The 15,610-nt window shown below is 45.1% G+C and overlaps 1 protein-coding gene across 1 annotated transcript in view; it reads right to left on the reverse strand.

The window, feature by feature from the left end:
- LOC111156704 (coagulation factor XIII A chain) overlaps positions 1–15,610 on the reverse strand; it is a 161,929-nt gene that overhangs the window by 23,327 nt on the left and 122,992 nt on the right. Inside the window, exons 11-12 of the mRNA XM_022517741.1 lie at positions 11,620–11,773; positions 3,204–3,491 (exon numbers count right to left, since the gene is read on the reverse strand). Coding sequence (XP_022373449.1) covers positions 3,204–3,491; positions 11,620–11,773 — 442 coding nt within the window. The remainder of the gene's footprint in view (positions 1–3,203; positions 3,492–11,619; positions 11,774–15,610) is intronic.

The following is a 15,610-nucleotide window of genomic DNA, read 5'->3' on the forward strand; positions in this document are numbered from 1 at the left end:
ATAATAGGCTTCCTCTGGTTTTTACTGGCAGAGGGGCTGTGTTCAACCACTGAGTTCCTTAAGGCTGGTGAGATATGCCAGACTTCTTCCTACCCATCTTAATGGAGGCTTTTGCTACCTTTATAATGTTGGCACCAGGACAGTATTCTCTGGGGTAGAACATTCTCTAAATCATAGCACTAAGGAAACTGGGCTGTGCTTCCAAGCCCAAGAGAACAGTGCTCCTGAAATAGTATGTTATGTAAGTGCTGTGTTTTGCCACTGCACAAGAAATTGTTCTAGATAAAGTTTATTAAACGTGGCAAGAGAAAGAAGAATAGGTTTTCATTCTATGAGTGGTGAAGCTGGGCTCCTGCCAATATCACTTACTGTGTCTGGGGAAAGCCGAGGGAGACACAGACAGGAGCTGCCTCATCTCTTTTTCCAAAAAGCAAAGAAAACTAAATATAGCCAAGTGGAAATGATAGCACCTTTGAAGGTACTGGAAGGTTTAAGTTATTCAAATCTTCCAAGCTGATTCTAGCCCACACATTCTCTTTAATCATCAATCTGGAAAGTATGCCTCCCATTCTACTTGGAAAACTTTCTTTGCAATCGAGCCTCCTAGGAGTGTAGTCTGACCTGCTTGATCAAGGTCTAGAATCAGGTGGCTTTTTGCAACACGTTGTGATTTATTTTATTTTATGATTATTATTATTTTTTTGCAATTTATTTTAGATTGCAGTTTGCAACCTATTCCATACGGTTAAGTCCACCTGGTCACTGTCCCTGGATCAGTGACCGAGAGGGTTAATGTATCATGCCATTCCAGCCCACTAACTCACAGAAGCTCATTTTCTTATTGGATTAGGGAGAAAAGGGGAAGGAGATGGAGAGATAGGACTCTTGTGAGGTGGTACAGGATGGTGCATAGTGAAACCTGAGTTAGATTACGCCTCATTTCTGCTCAAAATCCTCTAGCGGCTCCTCCACTCACTTGGAATCAAAGCCTAAGTCCTTACAAGGCCCCACAGTTCTTGATGTGGTCTAAACCATGCACTCTCTCTTGCCACCTTTGCTCCCAACTCTGGTTTCCTTGCTACTCCTTGAACACATCAATAGGCTCTGGCCTCAGGGCCTTTGCATTTACAGTTTCTTCTAGCTGCAAAGCTTGCTCCTTTCCTTCTGCCAGGTTTCTGTTAAATGTCATCCCATTAGAGAGGTTTTCCCTGATCATTCCACCCCCGCCAACATTCCTTCCTTCCCTCACCCTGTTTTATATTTTTTATTATGTGCATTATTATACTATATGGGACTTTGTTTATTGCCCAGCCCCACCTCTTAAGACCACAAACCCCGTGAGGGTTGGCACTTCTGCTGTGTTCATGGCTGTGTCTCCAGCACCAAACAGCATCTAGATATTAAGCAGCAAATAAAGGTTAGGGGAATGGATCTACAATCCTGTGATGTGGGTGGTATTGTTCCTATGCACAGAAGAGCTCAGATTAGTTAAGGAACTTGCCTTGGGACACACAGCCTGTAGGTGACATAATCACACCTAAAATCTCCATTCATCTAATTCCAAGTCTCAGTTTCTCTTAAACTCCACTGTTTGAGTCCTTTATACCGACTACTCTTGTTTTTAAGTATTCCCCTTCCTATCTTGAGGGATAGGAAAAGTGCTAGATCTCTCAGTCCCTCCCCCCCCACCCAAAATGTACCATGATGATTTCCTAATTGTTAGTCATGTGACAGTAGCTCTGGAAATTTGTTGCCCTATGGTTGGGTAGGCTTCTTGGAATTAGGATTCTTAGGAATGTTCCCCATTTTTCTGGGAATATCTTTCTAAAACATTACAAGAGTACTGATTGCAGCTTGGGACAGCCCCTGAAGCCAGAAAGCCTGAAAACCACTGGGATGTGTGAGTCGGCCATTCCTGAGGGCCATATTAGTCTTGTTTGCCTTCACGTTGTGAAACTCGTTATTTGTACACCTTTAAAATATTTTTCTTTTTCTTTGCCACATGTCAGGCCAACGGAAATCTAGTGCTCTGAAGGGTTCAGGTCCTGAGCCCTTGGCCTGGAGACTGGTTTCTCCTGGTTAACTCATTTTACCAGTTGTGTGACTAGCCTCTGTGCCCCCTAGATACTTGTACCCCAAGAACTGAGATTGGTCGAAACTGCAATCTCCAAGGTAAGCTGAAGTCTGTCGAGCCCAAGCTTGGTTAAAATATCCTGAAGTTTTACACTGAAGGAGAGGCTTTGCAAGGGCATGTGTTTGAGGGAGGCTGGGCAGGATCAAGGATGAGAACGAGACCCCATGAGAGGTGGCAGAGAGAACAAAGCCCTTCAGAGGCTCCTGGACAGCAGGCCCCGAGTCTCTAGTCTCTTCTCCCAACAGTGGGCTCTCCCCTGTCCTGATATATCAGCAGATGAGTTTTCAGAAATGGCCTATATACAGAGCTCAGATCTTTTACCTTCTCAGTGGTAAAACAAAACACATCATTCCTGCTGGGGCAGTCCCCCAAAATGTTACCTGATGTGGGTATAGAGATATCAGCAGGCATGGTAGGGGGATTGCTTTCTGACCCAGGAAAGCATCGCAAACTTTCCTGGGCACTAAAAGCCCCTCGGGATTTTGTTACAATGTAAATCCCAGGTCAACAGATCTGGGGTGGGGCTGACAGTCTGCATTTCTAACCTGCCCCCCCACCCCCACTCTGGTTGTTGGGGGAGATTCTGATGTTTCAGGTCCTTGGCCCACACCTGGAGTCACAAGAAGTTACATTTAATTTTCATGACTCGGGCGGCTCCAGGCCTTGAAAATTTCAGTGTTCACGTCTACGCATGAGAGGGGAAGCCGGAATCTGAGGCCCTCTGGCAGAAAGGGGTTCTCCTCTGGGACTCATATTCCTGAGCTCTGAGGTAGAACTTCAACTTTGACAGGAAGTTATTATTATTATTTTTTAAGATTCACTTAATTATTAGAGAGAGAGAGAGGGGTAGAAAGAGGGGGAGAATGGGGGAATGGGTAGAGGGAGAGAGGGAGAGAGAATCCTCAAGCAGAGTGCAGAGCCAGAAGCAGGACTTGACCCTGAGATCATGATCTGAGCCTAAACCAAGAGTCAGACGCTTCACCGAATGAGCCAGCCAGGTGCCCTGACAAGAAGTTATGAATGAGTGACAGCACCAAGCCAGACAGAGAGGCAGAGAACGTTAGCTTACGAGACAAGGGCTCCAGCGTCACTTCGAACGTCTCCTTCTTGAATTCCGTCTTGGAGACCCCCGTGTAGAAGACAATGTTGCCCGAGAGATAGGCCGAGAGGGTGTAACGGTTGGGGCTGTTGTTCTGGAAGGTGATGGTGAGCTTGAAGTCTCTTCCCAGCACAGCATTTTCCACTTCAAAATTCATGGTCACATCAGACCTGGGTTTGAGGATGCCGTCCGTGTTGATGGGCTTTTTAGCCCCATACATCAGGGCAGTTTCCAGGGACAGTCTCTCCTCTTCTTGGCCTAGGAGAGACTCAGAGATCATGACAGGGGAAAAGAAATGTAATCCATCCAAGAGAAATTATGAAACACTCGGTGCTCTGGGCACTGTGTGCTCTACTCATCCGTTGGCCTCTGTAAGCCACTGACTGCCCTTCGAGACAGGTGTCATCATTATTCCAGGGCTACTAATTCTCCAAAATCAGGTTTCTGGGGAACTATGACCTGCCTGGCTGCCGAGTGGCATCTCCAGGGCTTATCTGAAAGGGGGGTGCTAAGGGGTTGCTCTCAGGGCTGTTTCTCCAGGGCTGCTACTTTGGGGTTCTGTGGGCAGAGTTGGCCCAGTCGCACTCTTCTCAAATGGTAGCACCAGTTTGCTTCCCTCCCCAAATCCTAGCTAGAATTCGGGGCTCTCTAAGCAAAGATTTTGGCCATAGTTGCATCTTGCCATTCCATATTGTGCTCTACGAGTTTTCTCCTATTCACAGATCTTTCTGATAAGACCTATCTTCTTTGCTGTCTCTCTTTCCACGTGGGCCTGTCCCACTTGCTACTGCTGACCTGACCCCTGGGCAGCTGCTGTCCTGCCCCTCTACTCCTTCCCCTGTTGCCAATACCCCCGACAGAGTGCAGAGATCCCCCCCTTTTTTTTTTTTTTTGCATATAGTGCACAGCGCCATACACTCAGATCTGGCAAGTCGTTAACAAGCCTTCCCTGCCAAAGGGCTCTAAGGTCAAGTTCCCTTAGGGAGCACTGGGTTATCTAGTGCCTCCAGATAGATGTTCACTGTCTTGATTCCAGCCTATCAGACTTTCTGAGCCTGAGCCCTACAGTGAGGAATCTTAGTTAACATAAGACTTCCCAAACTCATCTGATGCAAAACACGTTTTTTGTTTTTTTGTTTGTTTGTTTGTTTGTTTTTGAGGAACACCTATTGGCATCTGGGGTACGCTGAAGTTCTAATGCATTTGGAGATGTGTGTGCCTTTTTTAGGAAAATGTCTTCTGTGGGGTATCCAGGGTCATGGTGGAGGAGATGAATGTAGGGACAGAAGGAGAAGGGGTGAGCTCTGGAAGAAACAAACAGTAGCTTTGGGCAGGTGTGGAAGCAAGAAATACAGGTACAAGTCAGACCTCAGGGCTCGCTCCTCCTGGCTCCGAGCTAGGCTGATGTTCCTTACAGAGCTCTGGACAAAATGCTCGCTTGAGGAGACAGAGAGAGTCTCTGTTCTCCTTACCACCCGAATACCTTTGGGTACATCTTGGTGCATTGTGGAAGACACAGAGGCAAATTCTTTGACTTGTGAAAACTAGTCATGGGAATGGCTAGCAAAAAAAGAATCACCTGGAAATAAAAGTGCAAGCTTTTAAATTCATTAATTTTAAGATAATGCCTTCTACTTTACTCAGCAATGAACTGCAGGGCAGATGAAGAAGTTGATTAACAGCAACAGCTATCGCTGAGAGCTAACTCTGTGACAGGTATTGTGGTTAAGTGTATACTGGGCATTGTCTCCTTTAATCCTCAAAGAACTCTACAAGGAAGAGGCTATTATTACTATCCATGTCCTTGTTTGTAAAAAAAAAAAAAAAAGGGAGGGCTACCTATATCAGAAGGCTTTTAGGAGGTCTGGAGGCATGCATAAGAACTGGTACTTTGCAAAGACAGACAGTGCCAGTAGGTCTCGCAAACAAACGTGAATGTGTGTATGTGTTAATTTCTCTGATCGTCAGGATTGCAAGAATGTGCCAGGAGCAATTGGTCTAGGACAAGCATTGGCTAGAGCACATGTTTATAGATCAATAGGAGGGAGACATTATCTCCCTGTAAAGGGAAGGAGGGGCTATGACAAGGAAAGCTCAGTGAAATATTTTAGCAGAAAGCACCTGGCCAACAGCTCCTCGGGAGAGCTTTATTGATGATCGCTTTGGATGGGCACCAGATATGCATTTAGACAAAATGCAGGAGGGGAACACCAGCACCAGGGACCTACCTGGCAGAGAGGTGCCATCCCGGGGGAGAGAGGCGAGCTGGCCCAGATTGGGGGAAGGGGCAGTGGAAGGCTTCTGGTCTCCTCAAGGGATCAGCTTCCCGTGAGCAGGAGTTGCCTGCCAGTTGTTCCAGGAAGCACAGGCCCAGATAGGAGGCAGGAACATCAGGGTTTCCCCAGAGCTCTGCAGAATTCCCGTCTCTCTGCAGCTGTGCTTTACGCTCTGACATCTTACATAATTCAGGGCCATGAATTTAGTGCTGTGGGAGAATGATCTAAAGCCAGATTGTATTTTCTGAGATTCCTCTGCAGCCTCCAGGAGCAAGGTCAAAAGCATCTTTCCGTTAACCGGGATGTAATGAAAGTGCCCTTTTATGTTTGATAAGCTTCTCGTTGTTCAGATTTTTAGCTCAAATGGCACCTTCTCAGAGAGCACCCCCTTCCATCACCCTGTGTAATGTGTCCCCAAGCCCAGTCCTCTCATCTCTTCCTAACACGTTACCTGGTTTTTGTCCTTTTCCCAGAACTTGACACTGCATAACATTATTTTCCTCACTAGAGCCTATCTCCCTGTCCCCAGGACCTATGACCCAGCCTGGCACAGAGGCTTTGAAGGATCAAGGTTTGGAAAAACACTTCGCTTTCATCCAGAGACAGAACTTTCATCTTTATAATGGATATGAAATAGTCTAGTTTTGGGGTATGTGATGTGCATTTAAATTCACCCGTGGAAGGGTCACCTGCATTAGCATTTATTTGACTGTTTGGTGCTGCTTGAGCCACTGTGATGTCCAGGCACTGTGTTAGGCTCAGATGAGAAGCACAAGCCTTCCCTCCCTTGTCTCAGGGACACGTGCAGAGGGATTGCTATGTGTATCCATCACAGATGCCGGGTCAGATGTTTGCATGTGGGGCAGGCAACAGGGGGAGAGATTCAACAGCCCCTAGCGGCAGGGAAGACTTCTCGGAGAGGTTTTTCTCCGAGGCATGAAGGCATGAAGAAAATGGCAGCCTGGCTCTCAGGAGGACCATGAGTGAGCAGCTTTCCAGGCTGCTGCTTGGGGAGCCTGTGGGTGTGGTCAGGAGGAGGAGCTGGAGGGTCCCAAAAGGCAAACAACAGAGGCTTGGTGAGCTCTGATTGAAGGGCCCTGCAAGGCAACAGAGGAGATCAAGGGCTTTTAAGCAGTATCCTAACAGGCTCAAATTTATATTTTAAATATGTCACTTTGGCAGCAATGCACAGGTTAGACAGAGGGAAAGAGAGGATGTGGCGGGAAGGTAGCCTTGGGAAGTAACCCAAGGTAGCCAGGAGAAAAATACTCATACACTGACTAATAGTAGGAGTATCATAGTAAGAAAAGAATTACTAGCAGGAGCAGAAAGTAACTTTATCGGAGATTTATTTTGTATCAGGCACGATGCTAAGGGCTTTCCACACCTGATACCACTGAATTCTCAGAGTGCCCATGGTATAGAGAGAGAGGAGAGGAGATGAATTTGAACTATTTCAAAGGGGACATTTTCAGGGTTTGCTGCTTGACTGATTCTCGAGTTGCTAAACTTGGGGGGACTGTGGTTCTCTTTACTGGAGTCTGGAGTAGGGGAAAGAGATCCAGGTAAGGGAGGGAGTAAGAGAAGGCGACATTCTAGAAGGGTCAGTTTCAGGTTTCTACAGGAGACTTAGGGGAATGTGAAGCTGAACAGAGAAGCTGGGCCAGAGATACCAACGGGGCGGGGGGTGATGAGTAAATATGTGACTCAGCCACAGAGAAAGAACATAAAGTGGGTAGGAATGAAGCCTGAGGATTGAGCCTAGAATGAGTACCATTCAGAGGTGAGGGGAAAAGAGGAGCTTAGAGTTGCAGAAAGGGTTAGAATAAAGAGTCAAGTAGGTTGGGATGGAATCTGGAGAAGTGGTGTCCTAGGAACAAAGAGGAGAGAGAATTTCAAGATTCGAGGGGTTGAGCAGGAGCATCAGAAGGTACGAGAAGGTACGAGGAGCTCAGGCAAGCTGAGATCTTCAAACATTTATTCCACATGGCAATCAGGTGGTGCTGGCAGTTTTGAGAAGAGGAGCTTCAAGGGGCACCTGGGTGGCTCAGTCAGTTGAGTGTCTGCCTTTGGCTCAGGTCGTGATCCCGGAGTTCTGGGATGGAGCCTTGCTTCCGGCTCCCTGCTCAGCAGGGAGTCTGCTTCTCCCTCTGCCCTTCACCCCGCTCATGCTCTCTCTCACTCTCTCTCTCAAATAATAAAAATAAACAAGACCTTCCAAAAAAGAAGAAGAAGAAAAAGAAGAAGAAGGGGAAGAAGAAGAAGGGGAAGAGGAAGAGGAAGAGGAAGAAGAAGAAGAAGGAGAAGAAGAAGGGCTTCAGGGATCTGGGGCTGGGAGCAGAATGCAGGGGATGGTAAGTGAGAAAGGAAAGGAAAAGGCACATAATGGGCTGCCAAGGACAGGCAGCTCTTTCAAGATGCCTGGCCGTGGAGAATAGCGGGAAGAAAGAATGGGGCATGTTTGGTGGGGAATATATTGCTGAAAAAAGGTAGCCCATTTTTTTTTTTTTAAACACAGGTGACACCAGATCCTGCTTAAATGCAAATGAGGAGCTAATAGGGAAGGAGACATGGAAATACAAGTGACAGAGTGAGTGATTGATGGAACAAAGAGGAAATGGGATCCAGACACCATCATAAAAGAAGACAGATTGCCGCAGAAGTTTTAAGAATTCTGGTTTTCAAAATTTTATAGTTTCCTTATCTTACATATTTGAAAAAAGTGTAAAATTAATATTAAGCTTTAGTTCATCCACATGAAAAATGATCTTTTCACGATTTAGTTAATTAAAATAGTTAATCCCTGAATCTGGTAATAATTTCTTCTCTATGTTTTTATTCATCTGCACATTTTAGTGGCCACATTCAGCATTTATGATTAGAGAAATTATATGAGAGATTCAATAATGAGAATCGGAGTGACAAATGTGTGACCACGGATGCCTGCAGCCTTTCCTAGGCGCCTGTGGCAATGTCTATAATCGCTCAGTCGGTCCCACCAGATTCAGGCGTGGTCTCTGAATCCTTCTGTAAAGTAGCTCCCCATTTGGTCATTCCTAAGGTCAGAATTTAAAATGCAGCTCCCATTCTTGATTAAGAGGCTAATTAACCTTCTGGGATCAAACTCCAGCCCAGAAGCCAGGTGGGGTGTCTCATAACTATCTATGCAGATTTAGGGATTCTTTTGCTTGGACCAGACCCCCATACTGTCCACCACCCTGAGCCTTGCCTTCTTCCAAACTCTGGAAGCCTGTACCTCAGCTATCTTCCTCATCTGGAGTGGGCACATGTTACTTCTTTTTATTTATTTATTTATTTTTTTTACATGTTACTTCTTTTAATCTGGTGTCCAGCCTTGGTCTAGCTCCAACTCCTCTTCTGTTGGACTGGACTTTGGTCCTTTCTCTTTGGACATCTGACCCTGATTTGGTCTTCACTGTCACCTCCACGGATGACAGCTGATGACAATGGCTCTCTGCTGTGTGGTTTAGAAGAGTCAGCTGGTTGTCTGCATGGCTCCCTGTAGGGCCATGGCTTTTTCTCTACACTGTCTGTTCAAGACTTCTTCCACATCAGTTTATCCACAATCCCTGATGGGCTGCCTCTTCCTGAAGAAGTCTCCCCTCATAGTGTTTGACCTGGCCAGTTCCTGTTTCTCCTTCTCTCTCAGTGAGCCCATCACTAATGTCCTTCAGGATCCCAAGTCTGATTTGGAAACTCCCTTCTCTGTGCCCTGTTCCGGGCACCTGCTGCACAGCATGGTGAGGGCTTGGTTCCTGATCATCTGTCCAGCTAGACGGGAAAACAGGTCTGTGTGTCTCATCCCTACACAACAGTGCTGGGAATATGGTGAGTGGTTAAGAGCAAGTTGTTGAATGGATGAATGAATAGATTACGGAATGTTGCAGCTAGTTTCTTTCTCTCTCTCTTTTTAAGATTTTATTTATTTATTTTTTGTCAGAGAGAGATAGAGTGTGCACAAGCAAGGGGAGTAGCAGGCAGAGAGAAACAGTCTCCCCACGAGCAGGAAGCCCGATGCGAAACTCGATCCCAGGACCCTGGGATCATGACCTGAGTGGAAGTTAGTGCTTAACCGATTGAGCCACCCAGGTATCCCTCTTTCTCTTTTTCTATGGACTTTTATTTTTCCTTTTCAAACCTTTTTGCCCATAACTCTATAACAAGAGGGCATTACTTGTTTGCTTTATTGTACTTATGGGTTTTTAAACTCTCATTTCAGGAAAAAGCCAAAAAGGAAAAAAAACCAAAAACAACCCCATGTCCTTCATGCTATTTGTTATGCTCCACGAGTAAGTGAAACCATATGATAATTGACTCTCTCTGCTTGACTTATTTCACTCAGCATAATCTCTTCCAGTCCTGTCCATGTTGCTACAAAAGTTGGGTATTCATCCTTTCTGATGGAGGCATAATACTCCATAGTGTATATGGACCACATCTTCCTTATCCATTCGTCCGTTGAAGGGCATCTTGGTTCTAGCATGAAGGACATGGGGAGTTAGGAGAAGGCATTTGGGGGAAATTGGAAGGGGAGGTGAACAATGAGAGACTATGGACTCTGAAAAACAATCTGAAGGGTTTGAAGAGGTGGGGGGTGGGAGGTTGGGGGAACCAGGTGGTGGGTATTAGAGAGGGCACGGACTGCATGGAGCACTGGGTGTGGTACAAAAACAATGAATATTGTTATGCTGAAAATAAATAAAATAAAAAAAATTTTGCTATAAAAAAAGAACTGTAGATGTTAATCTACTGGCAACCAAAATTTCAAAATATACTCTTAAAATACAAAAAAACCCACCACATTTGTATCTATGTTGTGCAATGGATGATAACCACTAGAAGAAAAGAATGAACCATTTCAGAAATACAGCAAAAATTCACTAGTTCAGGTGGCAAAAATCCTGAATTTTACAATGCATGAGAATTCTCAATTCAGCAAACTTTCTCTTTATAGTGCAAATTGTTTTTTTAAATAAGAGCAGAGAGACTATCTAAAATATTTAAAACAAATTCTGCCCTCCTTAGCACTTCAGGAATACTGATGAATATTTAGGTATATGCTAATTACTTGTCATTTCTCTCCATTCACTAAAATAAATGCCACTCCTAAGAACCTCTGCTGGTGAATCATTTGTATAATATACTCCATATTCCCCATCAAGAAACCTAAACTCCTCTAACTCCTGTCCACTACTGACCTTGGGCAGCTTTGCCTTTAGCCACTGGCACTCTAAGCTTGATGTTTTTAGAACCCTAAACACATCGACTAACTTACACCTCCCAGATGCCTTTGGTCGTGTTCCCAGTGCCTGGAAGCCCCCATCTAGATTTCTTTAACTGTGGCCTGTGATTTCTCTCATCCTGCTCTGCTTTTTCTGAATCTTCTGGCTGGACTGAGTGTCTTTCTTTTTTGCTCCCAAACCCTCCACATGATGATCCTATCACTTTTCCAGGAACAGAAACTGAATCCTGCTCACCATGGGGATCCCTGGCACCAAATGTAATTCCAGACATTAGAGTAGGTGCCTGGTACTGACTGAAATGGCTTTGAACTCCAGAGCTCCCTTGGAAGCTCCCAATAAACACTATTAACATTAACATTATTTTATGATTGAAATGTGACTTTGACCTAATGGACCTGAATTAGTGAGACCACACTTCCTGTTGATATTTTATTACCTATCTCAAGGGACTTCCATGATAATTCAATGGAACAATGCATGTAAAAATAGTTTGTTAAGTACTAAACAGCTGTGAACGGTTGTTTAAATTTCTATTATTGAACTAAAATCACATTAGTTGCACAGTGTTTTCTATTATTGGAAGTTAAGATTCTTCCATGTTTTTGTGGGCAAGAACTAGATTGTGTTAAAAAAGACATGACTTTAAACAAGATTGTCTTCACAAGTGATGCAAAGGGGAATTCTGCTCAGAGCAAATCAAGAAAACTACAAGGAGAAATTGTGGGTGTGAGGTGTCTCCCTCATGAAAGTTTAGGGTATTTTCTCCAGAACACATTTCATAGTGACAGTAAGTAAGTATTAAACAAACTTGGGCAAAGAAATCTTCATTCAGGGGCAGTAAGTTACCTTCTTGGAACTTGTAGGTATCAGTAATATCCCTTATGCCATCTCCTCCCACTTCTTTGGTCACAATCAATTTCCCGATGTGAGTGGTATCAACAGCTTCAACCACATGAGTGCCATCTTTCTTGGCTGTAATGTAAATGAGATCACTGTTGACCTAAAAACAGGAGAAGAGAGCGTTAGCTACCCTCTGAAGTCCTTGTCATCAAAATCTCTTCGTGGTGTAGCCGTCCGGGATCCCTAGAGCAGACATGTTCTTCTCTTCAACAACACTGGATTCACAGGGCTGAATTTGTTTTAAAATGAACCTGAAGGACAAGCTAGCTTATTTTAGTCATCAGGCATTATAAATGAAGAGTATTTGGATATTGATTGTTTAAACATCATTCACTTTTTTCTCCCCTTTTTCTTGCTGGTGAATTCTACCTCTTCAGAAAGGAGCCCAAACCATCACACCTGTTACTCACTTTCCCAGACTGCTCTTAATCGGGCCGTGGTTTTGTGACCTCCTTCTGGGAAGAAGAGGAAGTCTGCTGGGTGGCTTCTTGGAAGGATTCTTCTCTGTTATAAAAAGAGAGGGTTTGCCCTTCGCTTCCTGCTTTTCAATGTTTACACCTGAAGTGAGGTGATGCTTGGACCTTCTGTAGCCACCCTGGGACAGTGAAGAGAAATACTGCCAACAGTACAAAGATGGCCGTGTGGAGAGATAAGAGGCACCTGAGGACTTAACAATGCTGTACAATAAGTACCTGGGGTGGGGGGATGCTGAAGATACCACGAGAGCACCTGGGGCAGTGGGGTGGGGTGGGGCGGGGGGGGAGGGCGGCGAGGAAGTAACAGCAAGTTGAAAGTTGGAAGATGCATGGGAGTCAGCGAACTAAAGAAGCTCATGTTACTTGTTCTTACCAACCAACCCACAGAAGCTCACGAAAGAACACAAGGAAATTTGTGGAGGTCATGGCCATGCCTATTTCCTTCATTGTGGGGAAGATGTCACAGGTGTATGCATATGTCCAAACTCATCAAGATATATCTATTAAATATGTACAATAGTTTACATTAATCATACCCTGTTAAAGCTAAGAGGAATAAAGGAAAAAAAAAAAAATGGAAAGAGGAAGGTGGTGACAGGCAGAGGGACTGCCCCAGCCCCAGTTCTGAGAGGGTGGATCAGGGCCATGCTGGATTAGCTGCAAGAACCTTGGGTTCTGATCTAGAATGTGTACTTTTGGAAAACTACTTTATCCTCCCCGAACTTCAGTTCCTTCTTCTATAAAATGAAAATGGTTATACTTGTTCTGCCAATCTCATAGTAACGCGCTAGTGAGACAGCACCGAGCGAGCTGTGATCTATGTGAGCATGACTTGTAAACTTTAAAACTGATGAAAACGTAATGGTTTTTATTAGGTAAGGGGGAACTCGATGATAAAACCTGAACTTTCAAAGTCGAGGTTACAAAGAGCAACTTTTCTCTACTTTCTCACAAAATGTTCGGAATTTACATGGACTCTGACCTCTACTGAGGGGAAAGCAAGTAGCCGACATTTACTGAACAGCCACAAGGTTTCAGGGACACTTACAAATTATTTAATCTAAACCTCACAGCAATAAACACCTGTAAGGTATGTATTCTTATCCCTGTTTTAGAGATGAGTGTGCCAAGTGGGTTAAGAAGGGTCATCAAAGTGTTGGTGGTCCCATAGCTGGGAACTGCTAGAGAAGGAAACCCTGGGCTAGCCCATAGCCTGTTCCCTGACCTTCACCCTGGGCTGGCCCATTCTCTGACCTGCACTGTGCATTGCCTCTCCCATACAACCCTGCTGCACCACGAGGACTGCCATGAGGTGGGGAGGTGGTTTCATGCTTGGGGTACAAGTGGTCCCATGCATGCGGCTCAGATATTTGAGGGATGATAAATGGTGACCTCATTCTTCAGCAGAATAATCCTGGCTTTGTGGCATTAGCCATAGGATGTGCAAGACCAAAATATGAATTTAGGAATCAGGATAGGCCATGATAGGGTAGACATCAGGGATATTTGTCATTTTGAGGGGGAAAAAAAAAAAGTAAAGCTTCCCGAGGATTTTGGCTTTCCCTCTGGAGAAGGCCACGGGAGCACAAACAGCCTCCTCATTCACTTGCAAATTATAGCAACCATGCTGATAAATATCCTCTTAATAAGCACCCTTACCGCAGTTTACAGTTTTCCAGGGAGACGAGGCTAAAATGAAAGTGGCTAAATCATTGTCTTCCCTTGAACGTAGAGCTTAGGAAATGTACTTGGGCTAAAATCTCAGGCCAGCCCAGCAGCACTGTCCCTTGTGGAGACAGGCTAGGAGAAACCCACATATGAAATGGCTATTGCATTTGTACGTCATGGGGGTGTGGAGAGAAAGTATTCTTTCCGATCAACATTAGCAAACTTTCTTTTCAGTTTCAGCTGCCAGGGCAATGGTCCTCCAACCTGGCTGTGTATGAGCCACTGAGGGCTTAAAAGAGTAATGGTGCTAGGCCCCCAGCCAAAGCCAACTACATGTCGACGGCAGACAGTAAGTGCAGGTGATGCTGGAAAGAATATTGGATCTATATTGGATCTATACTCTGTGACTTTGGGCAAGACTCAATGTCTCTCAGCTTGGGTTTAATAATGCCATTCTTGCAGGGTGGGAAGCTAGTACTGCTGGAAAAAGCCCTATGTTGAAGGCTAACTTCTTTCAAAGAAAAGGAGTCTTAATGGCCATCTAGTCCTACCCCTATGCTTGAGGGGACTGTGGGCATGCAGAACCTGGGCATCCCAGCATGGAATCTGTTTCCACCACATCTTTGTCTCTTTGTCAGACACAGGAACTAAGCCTCTGCTCAGGTACTTACTGAGCTCCAGAGTCCCAGCAAAGGTGGACTGGGGTTGTAAGCTGAGGGTCCCCTCCCTACAGAGTTCAGCATGTACCCCTGGAATGTAAGCTTATGTCTACTGCTGGCAGAAGCTATGCTCGTGACCGCTAAGGATGAAAACTCTTTTTACAGGATGCAGCAAGATTTGTTTTGCTCCTTTGTTCCCAGGTAGAGATAGCTACAAAAATAGGCTGTGGAGAGAAAGTGGTGCTCCTCTGAGAGTGCATGGAGGCCGTGGGTCCATGAACCTGGTCCATGAGCCTTCTGGCACAATTGCCATCCTTCTACTCTGTGCTTGCCATTCCTTCAGCCTGTAGATGCTGGCTATGAGGCCAGAGCCCTGTGTGTGTTCCCTGCTGCTTTGTCCCTGTGCCTCGTCTCCCACCAGGATTGCCAGCTCTGAGGGCACCATTGGGATCCTATCCTAATCTCTGAGATTCTGTTCTTAGCAGGGTCCTCTGCATCTGCTTTTGTTTGCGTGCTTGCTTCACGCAAGCACGTTCATTCAGCTTCATTCAGCCATCCACCCATCATTCATTCATTCTACAAGTACTTATCCATGACTACTTTGTGCCAGAACTTGCTTTCAGTGATGACGATACTTTCACAGAGCTTATGTTCTAGAAGGGAGAGAAATAATAACACTAAGGCAGGGTAGAAAGATAAAAGCAACGGGTCAGGAAGTGAGATTTTAGATGGGGGTGGGATAGGGTGAGTCAAGGCCTCTTTGAGGAGGTGACCTGAGCAGAGACTTGGATGCAAGGAGGGGTCAGGTGTACAAAGTGTGGTGGAGGGTAGGGAAGAGCTTTTCAAGAAAAAGGAACAGTATATATAAGGGCTCAGAAACAAGAGTATGTCTACATGTTGCCAGAAGCGCAAGGTCAGTATGACTGGAGGGAAATGAGCTAGGGACGAGATGGAAAGAAAGCCAGGGGCCAGATCACATAGAATCTTGTAAAGACTTGTGATCAGTGTTATTGTAAGGGTGGTAGAAATCCACTAGAAAGTTGGGGGCAAGGGAATAATGTGTTTTATTTACATTTTTAAAGGATAATTCTGGCTAGTTTGTGGAGAATAGATAGGAAAAGCCTCAGAGGAGAG

The sequence above is a fragment of the Enhydra lutris genome, unplaced genomic scaffold (genome assembly GCF_002288905.1).
Source record: "Enhydra lutris kenyoni isolate GAN:26980312 unplaced genomic scaffold, ASM228890v2 scaffoldscaffold48, whole genome shotgun sequence".
NCBI lineage: Eukaryota > Metazoa > Chordata > Mammalia > Carnivora > Mustelidae > Enhydra > Enhydra lutris.